The sequence below is a fragment of the Myotis yumanensis genome, unplaced genomic scaffold (genome assembly GCF_028538775.1).
Source record: "Myotis yumanensis isolate MYYU_CA2020_CCGP unplaced genomic scaffold, mMyoYum1.0.hap1 SCAF_5, whole genome shotgun sequence".
NCBI classification, from domain to species: Eukaryota; Metazoa; Chordata; class Mammalia; order Chiroptera; family Vespertilionidae; genus Myotis; species Myotis yumanensis.
The window spans coordinates 89251833-89269407 of NW_027223756.1; the positions used below are offsets into that span (position 1 = coordinate 89251833).

A 17575-nucleotide genomic window follows, 5' to 3' on the forward strand; every position below is an offset into this window, starting at 1 on the left:
TCAAGGGCACATGCCTGGGTTGCAGGCTCGATCCCCAGTGTGGAGTGTGCAGGAAGCAGCCAATCAATGATTCTCTCTTATCATTGATGTTTCTATCTCTCTCTCCCTCTTCCTTCCTCTCTGAAATTAATAAAAACATATTTTAAAAAAATAAAACAAAGATTTAAGTAACTAGTTATCCAAATCAGCATTAAACTAGGAAGTTCCCTGTGTCTCACAGTAAAATAATAAATAATAAAAATTCCTCATTAACAGAGTGAAGGTCTGGGCAGAGCAGTAGCTCCTGCTATTTTGAAATATGACATGAGGACAGCATATAAAGAAGGCTGTTGGTGAGGAAGTTTTGGGTGGGAGATTCCAATATGCCTCCTACAGAGATAGAGCCTGCAGTAATTGCAACCAGGAGACCGAAGACCTCTCACCAGCCGCTCTGACTACAAGCTGAAACCACTGGGAGCCCTAGGAAAACACTCTCAACAAGTGTTCCTCAAAAAAAGAAAGCAGCAGCAAAATGTGGTTCACACAGACACTGGAGTATCCATTCAATCTTAAAAAGGAGGAAATTCTGACACAAGCTTCAGTATGGATGAGTCCGGAGGACATTATGCTAAGTGAAATAAGCCAGACACCAAGGATAAATTCTGTGTAATTCCACTTATATGAGGTCCCTAAAGTGGTCAAACTCACAGAGACAGAAAGTAGAATGGTGGGTGTTGGGGGCTCAGAGAAGTGAATGGGGAGTTAGTGTTTAATGGAGACAGAGTTTGTGTTTAGAATATGAACAAGTTCTAAGAATGGATAGTGGTGATGGCTGAACAATGTGAATGTACTTAACACAACTGAACTGTACACTTAAAAATCATTAAGATGGTGAACTTTGTTATGTGTATTTAATCACACACACAAAAAAGAACAAGAAGATGACCAGACACTGCACATATGAGCCACTGTGAGCGATAAGAAGCCAAACACTCTATGTCTGCCTTGAGTGTTGGGCTTCTCCCGCTGATCTGTCAGGCTCAGTGACTTGGTGCTTCAAGAAATCCAGAAACTTTCACAACAGAAAAGAACACTTGGCCCTTCAGGTTTGTTTGTCACTGTTCTCTCTGAATGGAATCTCTCTTGAAAACAGTCTACCCCATCCCAGCCCCACTTCTACCCTGACTGCCTACCCTCCTCCAGGCGTCAAAGGCTCCTCAGCTCCAAGCCCTCTTCCTGAGGCCTCCCATGGCCCCCACCAGAAAGAGACCAGAAATGTTCAAGGAATAAGATCTCTTTGGTGGCATTTTTCATGACAAAGCAGCCCTTTTTCAAAGCAAGCATCATGCAACTGAATGATGGATAAAGAAAAAGTCCTTTGCTACTGGGATCACCACCAGCAAACTGCTCGACTGCTCACAGAGGAAACTCACCACTCCTTGGTCACATGAGGCCTCTGCCTGCCCTGTCTCTGCACAGACCTCTCTCAATCTAAACTTTTCCAAGGAGAGAATAGACCAACTACGTAAAAACAGAAAAGAAGCACTTAGGGGGTGGAGGGGGTCAATATTTTATAGCAAGACTGTTGTTAATGTCAGTATTTAAGCCAAATAAAAGTGAGGAAATGTGACAATCCTCTCACAGTGAATGGGAGTGAGGAAGTCTCATCATTATCTGAGGGACCATCTCTGCATCCCCATGTGCATTTCCTTTCGGAGTCATTCTGCACTTACTGGAAGACACCACTCATTTTTCTCTTTCTAGAAGCAGTAACACAGCTTTCCAGCCATAACATCTCTTTCTTAAAAGTTTATGTGCTGAGAGAAGCTTCAAAAAGCAATGAAAGCCAAAACCGGTTTGGCTCAGTGGATAGAGTGTCGGCCTGCAGACTGAAAGGTCCCAGGTTCGATTCTGGTCAAGGGCATGTACCTGGGTTGTGGGCACATCCCCAGTAGGAGATGTGCAGGAGGCAGCTGATCAATGTTTCTCTCTCATCGATGTTTCTAACTCTCTATCTCTCTCCCTTCCTCTCTGTAAAAAATCAATAAAATATATTTAAAAAATAAAAATAAAAAGCAATGAAAACATCAGAGAAGGAAGAGTGATAACACATAAGCTAGCTGGAAATGATAGAAAGAGTTACAAAGACATGCTGGAGGTCCTAAAGCTTGCAAGTTCTCACAATTTCCCCTCTATCCTGATTAACCAATCCAAGCAGCAGACACCACAGAACATGACCTAGAAATGCAAGGCCATAGCTACTCTAAAGACTTTCATTCGAAAAAGTATTTCATCCCAATTCCATGGCATACTCACTCTGAAATACAGATGACACAATCCTATAAAACATTTGAATCAACATTATAAATGGCTAAACAACTGCACATGAAGGACAGCCAAGGGGTGTCACCCCTGTCACTTACCCTCACAGCCCAAAGAGCCTCTGTAGAAGGTGGCGTGACCATCAAAGGGCTGCTGGTGTCATGCTGGGGAGAAAAGAGAAAGAATCTGCTGTGACTGACACAGAATTCAATTACAGGAGGATGTGTTTATGTTAAGGATACACATTTCAAAGTGCTTTCACAACAGGGGAAGACCTGGTGCGCTCACCCTCTTGGGAACATACCCATGCTGTTCCCTCCCTCCTCTTCTTCCCTCTCAGGCATGCATCTCCAAAACTTCAAGGGACCCCAGGAGACTTGCAACCAGGGAAGCAATGGCCAATGGCAGCTCGTCCCAGGCTTACCCCCTGAACCTGTCTCCAAGGGCCCCTTTTCTCTGCCTTTCCAGCGAGCTGACAGCAGCCACACCTTGGCTCAGTTCTTTCCCCTAACGTTTCTAGAGCCAAAGCAGCCCCACAGTCTTTCTCCTGTTGTTTCCTATATCCAAGGCCCTTCCTTATTTCACTGTCCCCAGCTTTAATAAACATACTCTCAAAATAATTATTAAAACAAAGGGGGAAGACCTCAAGAAGTCAAACACAATGACCATAAGACCCAGCAATTCTACTCTGAGGTTTGCACTGAAAAGAAGTGAAAACAGATGTGCAAATCCTTATATATGAATTTTTATGTCCACTAGCAGATGAGCAGATTAAACAAATGGATGGGTCGTACAATGCAATCTTTCTCAGCCATGAAAGGAATGAAGCATCGACACATACTACAAAGTGGATGAATCTTGACATTATACTGAGTGAAAGTCAGATGTATGATTCCATAAAATGTCTAGAATGGGCAAACCAGAAACAGAAGCAGATTAGTGGCTGCCAGTGGCTGGGGAAGGGGAAATAGGGAGTGATTATTTAATGGGTAGAGGGCTTCCTTTTGGGGTGATGAAATGTTCTAGAACTAGATAGAGGTAAAGGTTGCACAATATTGTGAATGCATGAAATGTCACCAAATTGTTCATAATTTTAGATTATGTGAATTTCATCTCAATAAAAAAGGGAAAAAGAAAACATGGAGAGAGAGGCAGGCAGACAGACAGATACAAATGGGTGGTATTACAAGGTGAATTGAAGGATTTTGACACTTACGAATTTAGGCGGTGGCATGTTCAAATTCAGATTGCTCAAGGTAACTTCATGGCCACTCTGTGCACAGGCCACTAGTCTCAGTGCAACATAGAAACCCTGCAAATCCAAAAGAAGGAGGATGTATAAATCCTACCCAGCCGGCAGTGGCAGCAGAGGAAGAGCTGTCTGTGGCAGCAGGCTTTATGGTTCTCAACCTTCCTAATGTCGAGACCCTTTAATACAGTTCCTCATGTTGTGGTGACCCCCAACCATAAAATTATTTTCGTTGCTACTTCATAACTGTAATTTTGCTACTGTTATGAATCGTAATGTAAATATCTGATATGCAGGATGTATTTAGGCGACCCCTGTGAAAGGGTTGTTCGACCCCGAAAGGGGTCGAGACCCATAGGTTGAGAACCGCTGCTTTAGGGAAAGAGGGATTTCAGTTCACGTCAACAGAGATTGCATGTGCAAAAGTCACTTACAGTGTCAAGGTGAACTGATCTCACGCTGGGAGCATTGTTTAAATGAGTATGCTAAAACAGACTTAGCCCATTTGCATCCTGCATGCTGTAAAATTTCAAATAAATGTATTTTCAAAAATAATCAGCTCCCAACACTTAGGAAATGCTAGATTGTATAACTAGCAAGCTTAACATGTTTAAGACTATGAATTATGGCTCATATGTGTGACTTTTTAAAAATGGTTTGAAATAGACACAGCTGTTGGGGAATTTACATTCAGGATTCCTGTGATGCCCTTGGCTGGCCTCACTGAAGAGGGCATCCCCTGCCCACCCACCTCCACCTGTCATGGCCCGAGGTGGACTTCACCTACCATGCAGGGAAAAAGGACCTGAACTAGGCAATCCGCAGCCTTGGCTCCTCCCTGCCCTCCTCCTAACCCTGAACAAGCCTCACCACAGGCTTAGTGAACTCATGAAGCATCACCTAATTTTTTTTAATTGATCAACTGGATCCAGAACATAGACTGTTTTATTTTTTTTAACATTTTTTGTTTGTTTTAACATGGACTGTTTTAAAACTACAATTACAGTATTTTTTTAATGTCTTCAAAGAGATAAGCAATAGATCAGTCTTCCTCAAGCTGCTGGCCACAAAATGCCCATGTAGAGTGTCAAATAAAGGGGACATAAGCCCTAGCCGGTTTGGCTCAGTGGATAGAGCATCGGCCTGTGGACTGAAGGATCCCGGGTTCAAGGGTACATGCCTGGGTTTCAGGCTCGATCCCCAGTAGAAGGCAGCCAATCAATGATTCATTCTTTCTCTCTCTCTCTCTCTCTCTGTCTCTCTCTCTCTCTCTCTCCCTTCCTCTCTGAAATCAATAAAAAATATATTTTAAAAAGGGGGGGCATAAGTTTAGGGGGACTAAATTAGGAAAAGGTAACAGGCTTCTTTCCATTGAGGATATTCAGACCTTATACATGCAGATACATAGCGTGAACCTCAAGGAGGGGGGAATAGTGGATGATGCTTTCCCAGTGGATCAGATCCTAAACTGTGAGATACCAGGAAAAACATCCCTTGGAATGCAGTTTAGGGAAAAGCTGAGCTAAATTAAAATATGACCATTTAATATCATTTGTAAGTACTATAAATTTCCATTTATAGAACATTCTTGAAATGATGAAATTGAAATGGAGAAGGAACCAGCAGTTGCCAGGGAGTATGGTGTGACTACCAAGGGCAGCAGATGAGGGATTGATTCACTGTGGTGTTGGGGCAGGTCTATGTCCTGACTGTGGTGACGGTTATGGGAATCTATGCAAGTGATAACATGATACAGAACGACACACACCAAAAAAAAAAAACACCCAAAGAAGTGCTTATAAAACTGGTCAGCTCTGAGTAAGGTCTCTTACTGTTTTAGTACTGCCTTGGCTCTGATCATTGTGCTATAGTGACAGAAGCAGCTCTCACTGGGGAAGGTAAGGAAGGAGACACGGGGAACTCTGAACCATTTCTGCAACTTCCATGAGAGTCGGAAGTTATTTCAAAATAAAATGTTTTTGAAAACATTTTAATCACTTGTAAGCACACAAAATATGAAAAGATATGCTAACCATGAAAGATGGCTCCAAATGTTCAACAAAAGGCCTTTATTTATAAAGAAAATCTTCCTGTTTTAACAATTTGACAACTGCACTTTTGTCTAGTGACACATGTCAGTGGTACGAACAGGAAGGAAGTGCAGAGGCGGCCAGCCTGAGGGCTCTGACCCGGCCCTTCCACTTGGTCTGAGCATATGTGTATATACCTGTTTGTCCAAGAACCCTTTACCTTCTGGGTCGGCCAAGTCCCATATCTGTAAAAACAGAAAAATTCTCATGAGTGTGACTGCTGATCACTGCTCATTTATTCACAAAACAGGAGCCACCACCATTATAGGTAGGTCTTAAGGGAAGGCCGGAGCAATCTCCAATTTGTAGCAGGTGAATGACCTGTGCCTCTCCCTCCGCCAGTCCATGGCAGAGCCCCAAGAACACCCAGGTCCATTCAGCTCCCAGGCTGACACAAATCCATAAGCTGTCAAGACCCCTTAAACGCTCAAGCCTCTTATCTGCTACCTAAGCATTGAGTGGCAGCTGCCACCAGAGCATGTGGACCCACCTTTTACAGCCCTATTACAGAGGGTGGCAATGGCCTATCCACTCCCAAGAGGCCTGTCCCCAAGAAAAGGGGTCTGCAAAGCACATCCTTCCACCTGCTGGGGAAGCCCCAAGGGCAGCCGCAGAAACACCCTCAGTCTTGACGTACCTTCCCAAGGATAATGTCTGAGAGCCCAGACTTCTTTAGAAAAAGTGCAGCTTCACTGGCTCCAACTCTCCCTGTGTATGCTGGGTCTACCTGCAATGGGAGAGCGACACTGAGATGCAGCTTCAGGAAGCAGAGCAGCAGATAAGGCAGCATCCACCACACTAACTGGGGCTGATAATCCAGAGAACAGAAGGGACCAGAGGTCACACCAGGCTTCAGTACAGGGCTGTGCTTTCTGGGTCACTCACTCTAGAGTTCCATCCAAAAAGATACCAGTGAAACTTACCTGCTTGTAATAAGACTCATATAATGGATTTCCAGTGGGAATCTGTAAACAAAACCAGATATTGGTTAAAAGTAGACATACCCCTCCCTCAATTTTATTACCAAAATATAAAATAGTGAAAGAAGTTGCACTTTAATAAACAACCTCTATAGACACACCGCAGTTTATTTTCAGCTATAGACACTACACTTACTTGAATTAGAAAAAGGAAATGTGAATGCTCTTTAACAAATCCCAATTTCTACACAAACAACATGGTTGTTCAGGCAGGAGTGACAGCCCAGAGTCGATTTCCATGTGCTGAACGATGGAATTCAATGTGTCTGGCAGCTCAAAGAAAGACACCCTTTTACTGTGAGATCATTCTCTGGCTCCAGAATCAGGAGTCTCTGCATGTCATCATGAATCACCAGACATGCAAGCATCAAACCAGTTTCCCAGCCCCAGATTTCGTCCCCACCTGCCACCAAGGGACTATGCAGAAAAGCACATTGACCAGCCCACTGCAAAAGAACTGGCCAGTGACACTCCCACTATGACAGGCAGGAAGTTCAAAGTCCTTGGCTCAGCACAAGATACTCCACACTCCAAAGTATAAATCCCCGAGACACTGCTGTTAACTGCCTTGTCCAGTGTCATGTGGCAAGTCAAGGATCCAGCCCGGTTAGCAGCTGAGCCCTTGCACTTCCCACCACGTCCAGGACCTCTCTTCCCGTGGGGAAGGGAGGGTAACCAGGGGAGGGGCAGATGGGAAGGAATTAAGCAGCCACTAAGATGTGGGCTATAAAGGCTGACACATGGTGGTGGTTTGCTTGTTTGTTTGTTTTTAAGATTTTTAAATTGATTTTTAGAGAGAGGAAGGAGAGGGAGAGCAACACTGATGTGAGAGAAACATCGACGGGCTTCCTCCTTTTGCATGCCCTCTACTGGGGATCGAACGCAACCTGGGCATGTGCCCTGACTGGGAATTGAACCAGCAACCTTTTGGTGCACAGGATGATGCCCAACCGAACCACAACGGCTAGGGCAATGTGTTGGTGTCTTACAGTGTGCAGGGAGCAAAGCAGTATACAAACCTGCTGTTGATTAAGTGAGCAAAGAAACGTGAAGACAACACCATTACCTATATACTAGAGGTCCAGTGCATGAATTCGTGCAGGGGTGGGGTCCTTCGGGGTGGCCTGCATAGATAAGGCCCCAGCTCCAGCCTCCAGCCTCACAGCTCAACAGCCCTGCCTGGCACCCCGCCGTGGCCTGGTGCCACCCCCTCACCTCCTCCACCATCCCGCCTGCGGGGCAATCGATCGGTGCCGGGCCCCCCTCCTGGCTCCCTCAGCGCCTGGGACCCAGGCAGGGCACATACCTAGGTTGCAGGTTCCATCCTGGGTCAGGGTATATACAGAGGCAACCGATAGATGTCGATCTCTCCCTCCCTCTCTCTCTGAAATCAATGAACATCCCCTTGGGTCAGGATTAAGAAGAAAAAAAGAAGAAAAAACTAAGTAAGAAAGGCTGGAAGGTAATGAGTGATGGCTTGAGAAAGAAAAGGTGATACCACCAATGAGGATTAAGAAGTATGATGCTGTATCAGCTCCCTGCCCAGAGCTCTTACCTGACACCATCACTGGGGGAGGCTGTCACCCTTAGCTCCTTATGACCTTAGGGGACAGTGTCCACCATCACACTCTGTGTGGCCTCCTAGGTTTAAAACTCCGCATGCCTTCAAAACACTCCCATCTCCCAGAGGATTAAGGCTGACAGGGGAAGTAAAGTCAGGCAGGCTATTTGTCATCTCTTAGTCAAGGTGACAGGGCCACGCCAATATAGCACAGCACTTGCCACTGACACTAGAGTGGAATGCACAGACTCAGAGGTCTGCCCTATGACAACAAAGGTCCCCTTCCCACCAAAATTCAGCAAGGCACAGGTATGAAGTTCATTTCTCATGGGTGGGTGTTTGTTTTTTTTTGAAAAAAATCTCAAGGCAGGCAAGAAAAGTTTCCAAGCTACTGTGAGTCCAGTGAAAAAAGTTACAGTAGCCAAAGCCGGTTTGGCTCAGTGGATAGAGCCTCGGCCTGCGGACTGAAGGGTCCCAGGTTCGATTCCGGTCAAGGGCATGTACCTGGGTTGCGGGCACATCCCCAGTAGGAGATGTGCAGGAGGCAGCTGATCGATGTTTCTCTCTCATCGATGTTTCTAACTCTCTGTCTCTCTCCCTTCCTCTCTGTAAAAAATCAGTAAAATATATTTAAAAAAAAAAAAAAAGTTACAGTATTTGGGGAAGACAGGGTTAACAATTGTCTCAAACTTCCCAAATGCCTTTGAGCTTCAAGATCCAAGATCAAGAGAAACAAGGCCCTGAATAATCCAGAAAAGTCTAAAGCACCAGACCCAAAGCTCCCCTCATCTGTGCTGAGGACTTACTCCAGTCTAGGTCCAGGTGTCAATCCCAAATCATCTCAACTGATGGAAAGACCAGACTGTGCCTCTGCCCCTCTTCTCTAACTATGGGATTTAACTTGGGTAAACTGGGGCAATGAAGCAGATACAGGTTTGGATTTCATTACATATAATTCAGCTACTGCAAAAGCAGAAGGGGAGGAAGGAAGGGAAAACACCAGATCTAACCGGCACTTCCTCTTAACACACTACTTTCTCACATAGATGGTGGTTACACATGCAAGCTGCCCAAAATGCCACTGCGACAAAGCTGAATATGCATGCTATTTTAATATATTTTAATTGATTTCAGAGAGGAAGGAGGAGGGAGAGAGAGATAGAAACATCAATGATGAGAGAGAATCATTGATTGGCTGCCTCCTGCACACCCCTACAGGGGATTGAGCCCGCAACTGGGCATGTGCCCTTGACCGGAATCGAACTCGGAACCTGTCAGTCTGCAGGCTGACGCTCTATCCACTGAGCCAAACCAGCTAGGGCTGAACATGCATGCTATTAATGCCATCAATCTCTCAAATGTTGGACAATCTGTGTGGCCAGTGCTTGCAGAGAGACCTCAGTACAACCACCTGGCTGGTGGGGCAGCAGCACCCAGAGGATGCATCAAAGCTACTGGGACAAAGCCCTCCAAGCTGCCTGCCTATGTCTGACCCCAAAGTAAGCCCAGGGCCAAGCACTGGGCAAAGGCAGAAAGAGAACAGGCCAGGGGACAAGGATTTCAGTGTAAGAGAAGCAAGGCCCTGGCAGGGTAGTTCAAGGTTATGGGTTTGATCCCCGAAAGGGCACATATAAGAAGCAACCAATGAATGCATAAATAAGTGGAACAACAAAACAATGTTCCCCTCTCTCTGTCTTGCTTGCCCTTCCTCTCTCTAAAATCAATACATAAAAATTAAAATAAAGAAGGGAAGCAAGACGGGCATGGCATTCTCCTTCATCAGCCCACTGTACTAATAAAATGCCATCTTCAACTAGGCATTGTCTGAATTATGGATGAGTTTCAGTAAGTTTTGGTTTGACCTTTTAGTTGCTCTTCATGTCTTCTTTAAATAAATTTTTATTTTTTATTTTTTATTTTTTTATTGCTAAAAGTATTACAAAGGGTATTACATGTGTCATCCCCGCCCCCCCCCCACCCCCGCCCTTGACAATCCCCTGGCCTCCCTTACCCCCCAGTGTCTTATGTCCATTAGTTATGCTTATATGCATGCATACAAGTCCTTCGGTTGATCTCTTACCTCCCTCCCTCCTGCCCACCAACCCTCCCTGGCCTTCCAGCTGCAGTTTGACAATCAGTTTGAGGCAAATTTTTATTTTTAATTACAGTTGACGTAGAATATTATACTAGTTCCAGGTGTTCAACCCCATGATTAGAAATTTACATAACTTACAAAATGATCACCCTCATAAATCTAGTGCCCATTTGACACCACAGTTATTAAATATTATCTACACTAATAAAAGAGAAACATGGTAATTGGCATACGACCGCTACCCTTCCCATTGGCTAATCAGCATATCCTTATGCAAATTAACTGTCAGCCAAGATGGTGGCCGGCAGCCATGCACTGAAGCGAGCAGGGAGGCTTGCTTGCTTCAGTGACTGCGGACTCCAACGTTCCCCGCCTAACTTGCCGGCCTCTCAGCTGCAAGTCTAAGCAACTATATACTATGTTGCAAATAAGAAGCTAAACAAAACCCCAGAAACCGGCTGTCAGTCAGCCAGATTCAGCCAGCCAGACCCCAACACTGTATCGATGTTTGCAGCAGCGAGGCCTCAGAGCTAAAGCTGGCCCAGAATAAAAAAGAAAACAAGGAGCGGTTGGGAGCTTCAGTCACCCGCTTCCAGAAAATAGCCCTCAGCCCCTCACCCAGACTGGCCAGACACCCCAGTGGGGACCTCCACCCTGATCCAGGACACCCTTCAGGGCAAACCAGCCAGCCCCTACCCATGCACCAGGCGTCTATCCTATATAGTAAAAGGGTAATATGCCTCCCGGCACCAGGATCAGCGTGACAGGGGGCAGCGCCCAAACCCCCCTAATCGCCCTGCGGCTCTGTGTGTGACAGGGGGCGGGGCCACAACCTCCCTATCCGCCCTGCTCTGTTCGTGACAAGGGAAGGCGCCCCAACCCCCTGATCAGCCCTGCTCTGTGCCTGATAGGGGGGAGCTCCCCAATCCCCTGATTGCCCTGCAGCTCTGTGTGTGACAAGGTGCGGCGCACCAACCCCCGCCCCCCCACAGGCCCTGCTCTGTGTGTGACAGGGTAGAGCCATAACCTCCCCATTGGCCCTGCCCTGAGTGTGACAGGGTGCAGTGCCCCAACCCCCTGATCTGCCCTGCTCTGTGTGTGACAGGGGGCGGTGCCCCAACTCCCCTATCGGCCCTGCTCTGTGCGTGACAGTGGGGAGCTCCCCAACCCCCTGATCAACCCTGCTCTGTGTGTGACAGGGTACGGAGCCCCAACCCCCTGATGGGCCCTGCTCTGTGAGTGACAGGGGGCAGCACCCCAACCCACCTCCAAGGGCCTTGCTCTGTGTGTGACAGGGTAGAGCCATAACCTCCCCATTGCCCCTGCCCTGAGTGTGACAGGGTGCAGCGCCCCAACCCCCTGATCCGCCCTGCTGTGTGTGTGACAGGGGGCGGTGCCCCAACTCCCCTATCGGTCCTGCTCTGTGGGTGACTGAGGGTGGCATCGCAACCTCCCAATCCGCCCTGCTCTGTGCATGACGGGGCGGTGCCCCAACTCCCCAATCAGCCCTGCTCTGAGCCTGACCAGGAGCTGCACTTAGGGATTGGGCGTGCCCTCTGCCACCCGGGAGCAGGCCTAAGCTAGCAGGTCGTTATCTCCCGAGGGGTCCCAGACTGCGAGAGGGCACAGGCCGGGCTGGGGGACCCCCCTCCCCCACCCCCCCGAGTGCACAAATTTTTGTGCACCAGGCCTCTAGTCCTATATAATAAAAGCCTAATATGCAAATTGTCCCCTTGGGTGGTCATTTGACCAGGAGTTAACTGCTCGCTATGACATGTGCTGACCACCAGGGGGTGGTGTGGAACATGACGGGCATCCACAACGCAGTGCTGGCAGCGGGAGGCAGTGGAGGTGCTGCTGGCCCCGATGGGCCCCAATGAGAGCGGGACCACAGCGGGATGGTTGAGCGGGTGAGCGGGCGGCGCCAGGCCACAGCGGGGTGCCAGGCAGGGCTGCAGGGCTGCAAGGCTGGGGGCACAAGCTGGGGCCCAATCACCGCAGGCCACCCCGAGTGACCCCACCTGTGCACAAATTTGTGCACCGGGCCTCTAGTCTATATAATAAAAGCCTAAGTGACCATTATGGAGGAACAACCAGAACGACTGGTCGCTATGATGCACACTGACCACCGGGGGCAGGTGCTCAACGCAGGACTGCCCCCTGGTGGTCAGTGCACTCCCACAGGGGGAGCACCACTCAGTCAGAAGTTGGACTTACTGCTGGTGAGCACAGCGGCAGTGGAGGGAGCCTCTCCCGCCACCACCTCCGCGGCAGCGCTCAGGAGCCACGAGTTGAGCGGTAAGGAGCAGCAAGCAGGCGGGCAGTAAGGAGCAAGGGGTCCCAGGCTGCAAGAGGGCGCAGGTTGGGCTGAGGGAACCCTCCCCCCCAGCACATGAACTTCATGCACCGGGCCTCTAGTTGACTATATTCCCTTTTTACATCCCCATGACTATTCTGTAAATACCAATTTATACTTCAACTTTATCACCCAGCCCCTTAACCCCCTTCCCATCTGGCAACTGTCAAAATATTCTCTGTATGTGAGTCTGTTCCTATTCTGCTTGCTCATTATTTTTTTTTAGATTCCACAGGTAAGTGAAGTCATCTGGCGTTTGTCTTTCTTTGTCTGACTTATTTACTCAGCACAATACCCTCCACATCCATACAGGTTGTTGCAGATGCAGGATTTCATTTTCTATGACTGAATCATATTCTACTCTATATATGCACCACTTCTTCTTTATCCACATTCATCTACTGACAGACTCTTAGGTTGCTTCCATATCTTGGCTATTGTAAATAATGCTTCAATAAACAGATGGCTGATGTGGCTCAGGTGGTTAGAGACTGCCCTGCACACTTAAGGCCATGGGTTGAATTCCTGGTCAGAGCACATACCTAGGTTGTGGGTTTGGTCCCCATCTCTCTCAACATATCCTCAGGTGAGAAATAAATGAGTGAATAAATAAATCCCTTTAAAAACAAACAAAAATATGGATGTATATGTCTTTTCAAGTTAGTGTTTTCGGTTTCTTCAGATAAATACCAGAAGTGAAATTGCTGGATTCATCTCTGTCACTTTTTGTAGTCTTTGTTTTAAAGTCTATCTTGTCTGGTATAAGTATTGCTACCCCAGATTTTTTTGTTTTGGTCAACTACCTCATATCTTTTGTTGGTTTGTTTCCATCTTCATGAAATGTCTTTTCCATCCCTTTATTTTCAGTGTTTGTCTTTGGACCAGAATGAGTCTCTTGTAGACAGCATATGTAAGGGTCTTATTATCCATTCAGCCTCTGTATGTCTTTTGATTGGAGCATTTAATCCATTTGCATTTAAAGTAGTTGTTTATATATTGCCATTTTATTATTCATATTTTTCATTTTTTGTTTTCCCCTTCATCTTAAAGAAGTCCCTTTAACATTTCTTGTAAAAATGGTTTGGTGGTGATGAACTCCTTTAGCCTTTTCTTGTCTGGGAAGCTTTTAATCTGTCCTTTAATCTAAATAATAAATGATAGTTGAGCTGGGTAAAGTAATCTTGGTTGAAGGTCCTTGTTCTTCATTACTTTGAATATGTTTTGCCACTCCCTTCTGGCCTGATAAGTTAAGGAATCAGCTGACAGTCTTATGGAGCTCCCTTGTATGTAAGTAACTGCTTTACTCTTTTTTTTTAATCCTCACCCAATGATATGCTTATTGAATTTTAGAGAAATAACTATCAATTGCCTCCCATATGCGCCCCAACCAGGGATCAAACCGCAACCTAGGTATATGCCCTGAGAGGGAATTGAACCCACACCTCTTGGTGTACGGGACAATGCTACAACCAGCTGAGCCACCCGGCCAAGATCTAACTGCTTTTCTCTTGCTGCTTTTAAAGTCTGACTTTAATCTTTGGCATTTTAATTATGATTTGTCTTGGTGTGGGCCTTTTTGGGTTCATCTTGTTTGGGGTTCTCTATGCTTCCTGGACTTGTATGTCTATTTCCTTCACCTAGTTAAGCAAGTTTCCCATCATTATTTTTTCAAGTAAGTTTTCAATTTCTTGCTCTCTCTTCTCCTTCTGGCACCCCCATGATGCTGATGTTGTCCTAGAGGCTCCTTATGTGATCCTCATTTTTTTTTTTTTTACTCTTTTTTCTTTTGGATGTTCTGATTGGGTATTTTCTGCTTCCTTGTCTTCCAACTCTCTGATTTGATTCTCTGCTTCATCTACTCTACTGTTGATTCCCTATAGTGTATTCTTTGTTTTAGTTCATGTATTCTTCATTTCTGACTGGTTCTTTTTTTATGTTTTCTATCTCCATTTTTAAATCCTCACCCGAGGACATGCTTAGAGAGAGGAAGGGGGGAGAGAGAGAAACATCGATATAAGAGAGAAACATCAAGCGGTTGGCTTCCACACACACCATGACTGGGGATCAAACCCAGGCATGTGTCCTGACTGCCTGACTGGGAATCAAATCAGCAATCCTTTGATGCACAGGAGATTGCTCAACCAACTGAGACACTCCAGTTGGGCTTTTCTATCTCCATATGTATGTTTCCTATCTCTCTGTTGAAGTTCTAAGTTCCCCTACTCTTCCCCTAAGTTCATTGAGCATCATTATAACCAGTGTTTTGAACTCTGCATCTAGTAGATTGCTTGTCTCCATTTTGTTTAGTTCCTTTTCTGCAGTTTTTGTTCTAGTCTTTCATTTGGGACATGTCTTTTTGTCTCCTTATTTTGGCTGCCTCCCTGTGTTTGTTTCTATGTAGAGCTGGTATATCTCCCAGTCTCAATAGAGTGGTCTATGTAGTAGGTGTCATGTAGAGCCCAGTGGCGCAGCCTCCCCAGTCACCTGAGCTGGGTACTCCAGAAGTGCCCCCCCGACACACCCCATGTGGGTTCTGTGCACCATCCTGTTGTAGCTGAGCCTTGATTACTATTGGCATATCAATGGGGGGGAGGGTAATTGGCTGGGAGGACTGGCCACAGACACCATGGAAGATCTGCTCTGCAGGGGCTGACCCCATGGAGCAGAACTCACTTCAGCAAGGCTCAGGTACCCACCAAGTCAACCCCTTGAGTTTGTTGCTCATGGAGGTGTTTGGGTGGTGCTTCAGTGTGGTCTAAAGCTGTCCACCAGATGCACTGGATCTGTGGCCTCCTGGGAGATGCAGGCCAAGGCCAACCACTGCCTGTGCTCTGCCCAGGGCCACCTGGCATGACCTACAAAGTGATCTGCAGATGGTTGCTACTCTACTTGCGCTGGGCTCGGAGGTGCCCAGCAGAGGCCAAGCTGCAAAACAAGGCCGGTTGACACTGGCGCCATGCCTGAGGCCACTCAGCAAGAGGTATAGGGTAGCCTGGCTGGTGTGGCTCAGCGGTTGAGCATCAACCTGTGAACCAGGAGATCAGGGTTCAATTCCCAGTCAGGGCATATTCCCAGGTTGCGGGCTCAATCCCCAGTGTGGGGCGTGCAGGAGACAAACGATCCATGATTCTCTCTCATCATTAATGTTTCTCTCTCTCCCTCTCCCTTCCTCTCTCTAAAATAAAAACATATATATATTTTAAAAAAAGAGGTACAGGGTACACAGAGGCCAGATGCTGCTTGGTGAGAGATTTTAGGAAAGTTAGCAGCATGAGCCAAGACAGGCTATTTGTATGGAAAAGCCACTGGAAAGGACTTAGGTGAACCCACAAGTTGGGTGGGGCGGGGTGAACAGTATCAGCAAGATTGACAGTGTCTCAGATATGGTGCCTGCCTGCTGGCTGTGGGGGAGCACTCAGCAAAGGAACAATGGCCTCTGCCAACACTTCTGTCTGGGAGAAAGCTGCCCCTGCAGCTCTTAACCTGCTGCCAAACAATTCCGTTCCTCTCCATATGTCCCTGGCACCTTGTGAGCTGCTGCCCCAGCTCTGGAGCTCAGAATGAGCGAGTCTGAGTGAATTCGTGCAAGTCTTTTAAGAGAAACACCTGGGACTCCAAGAGCCCTCCATCTCACTTGCCACAATCTCTGCTGGTTTTTACAACCACAAGTTATGGGGATTTCTTTTCCCAGCACTGGAACCCTGGGCTGGGGGGGGGGGGGGGGGGGGGGGCCTGGTTTGGAGCTGGGACCCCTGACTCCTGGGGGAAACTTCCACAGCTGAGATATCCCTCCTGACTTTTAACTACCACACATGGGTGTAGACCAGCCTGTTCATCATCTCTGCCCCTCCTACTAGTTTCAATGTGGCTTCTACTTTATATCCTTAGTTATAGGACTTCTATGCAGGTAAATTTCAGGCTGTTCTGAATAACAATTATTCTGTAGCTTAGTTGTATTTATGATGTGGTTGTGGGAGATTCCGAGGATCATGTTTACCTATGCCACCGTCTTGACTGGAAGCTCCCTTCATGTTTTACTTTTTTTGTTTACCTTATTGTTGTTTTTTTGTTAATCCTCACCCCAGGATATCTTTTTCCATAGTTGTTGTTTTTTTTAATCCTCACCCAAGGATATTTTTTGTTGATTTTTTATAGAGTGGAAGGGAGGAAGGAGTGGAAGAGAGAGAGAGAAAGAGAAGAGAGAAACATCGATGTGAGAGAGACACATCAACTGGTTGCCTCCTACACACGCCCTGGCTGGAGGCGGGGTTTGAACCGGCATCACAGGTACCTGCTCTTGACCAGGATTCAAACCCGAGACTCTCTGGTGTGCAGGTCAATGCTCTAATCACTGAGACATGCTAGCCAGGCTCCATTGATTTTTAGAGAGAGTGGAAGGGAGGGGGAGAGACAGAAAGAGAGAAACATCAATGTGAGAGAGATACATCAATTGGTTGCCTCTCACATGTGTCCCAAACGGGGCTGGGGACCAAGCCTGCAACCGAGGTATGTGCAACTGGACCAGAATCAAACCGGTGACCTTTCAGTCTGAGGGTCAATGCTCAAACCACTGAGCCTACCTTCATGTTTTATTTATTGTTAATCTCACCCGAGGATATTTTTCCACTGAGAGAGTGGAAGGAAAAGGGAGAGAGAGAGAAACACTGATGTGAGAGAGACACATCGACTAGTTGCCTCCTGCACACATCCTGACCAGGGCCGGGGAACCTCTAACTGACGTATGTGCCTTTGACTGGAATTAAACCCGGGACCCTTCAGTCCGCAGGCCAACGCTCTATCCTCTGAGCCAAACCAGCTAGGGCTTTGTTTTAAAATACTAAGAGAGCCCGGCCAGCATGGCTCAGTGGTTGAATGTCAACCTATGAACCAGGAGGTCATGGTTTGATTCCCAAATTCCGGGGTCAGGGCACATGCTCGGGTTT

At 46.9% G+C, this 17575-nt stretch overlaps 1 protein-coding gene across 18 annotated transcripts in view; it reads right to left on the reverse strand.

The window, feature by feature from the left end:
* The window catches only part of EPS15L1 (epidermal growth factor receptor pathway substrate 15 like 1), a 101969-nt gene that overhangs the window by 70043 nt on the left and 14351 nt on the right, over positions 1-17575 (reverse strand). For all 18 annotated transcript variants that reach the window (XM_070416308.1, XM_070416306.1, XM_070416304.1 and 15 more), the window contains exons 2-6: positions 6564-6605; positions 6278-6367; positions 5778-5825; positions 3518-3613; positions 2403-2465 (exon numbers count right to left, since the gene is read on the reverse strand). In XM_070416308.1, the coding sequence (XP_070272409.1) occupies positions 2403-2465; positions 3518-3613; positions 5778-5825; positions 6278-6367; positions 6564-6605 (339 nt within the window). The remainder of the gene's footprint in view (positions 1-2402; positions 2466-3517; positions 3614-5777; positions 5826-6277; positions 6368-6563; positions 6606-17575) is intronic.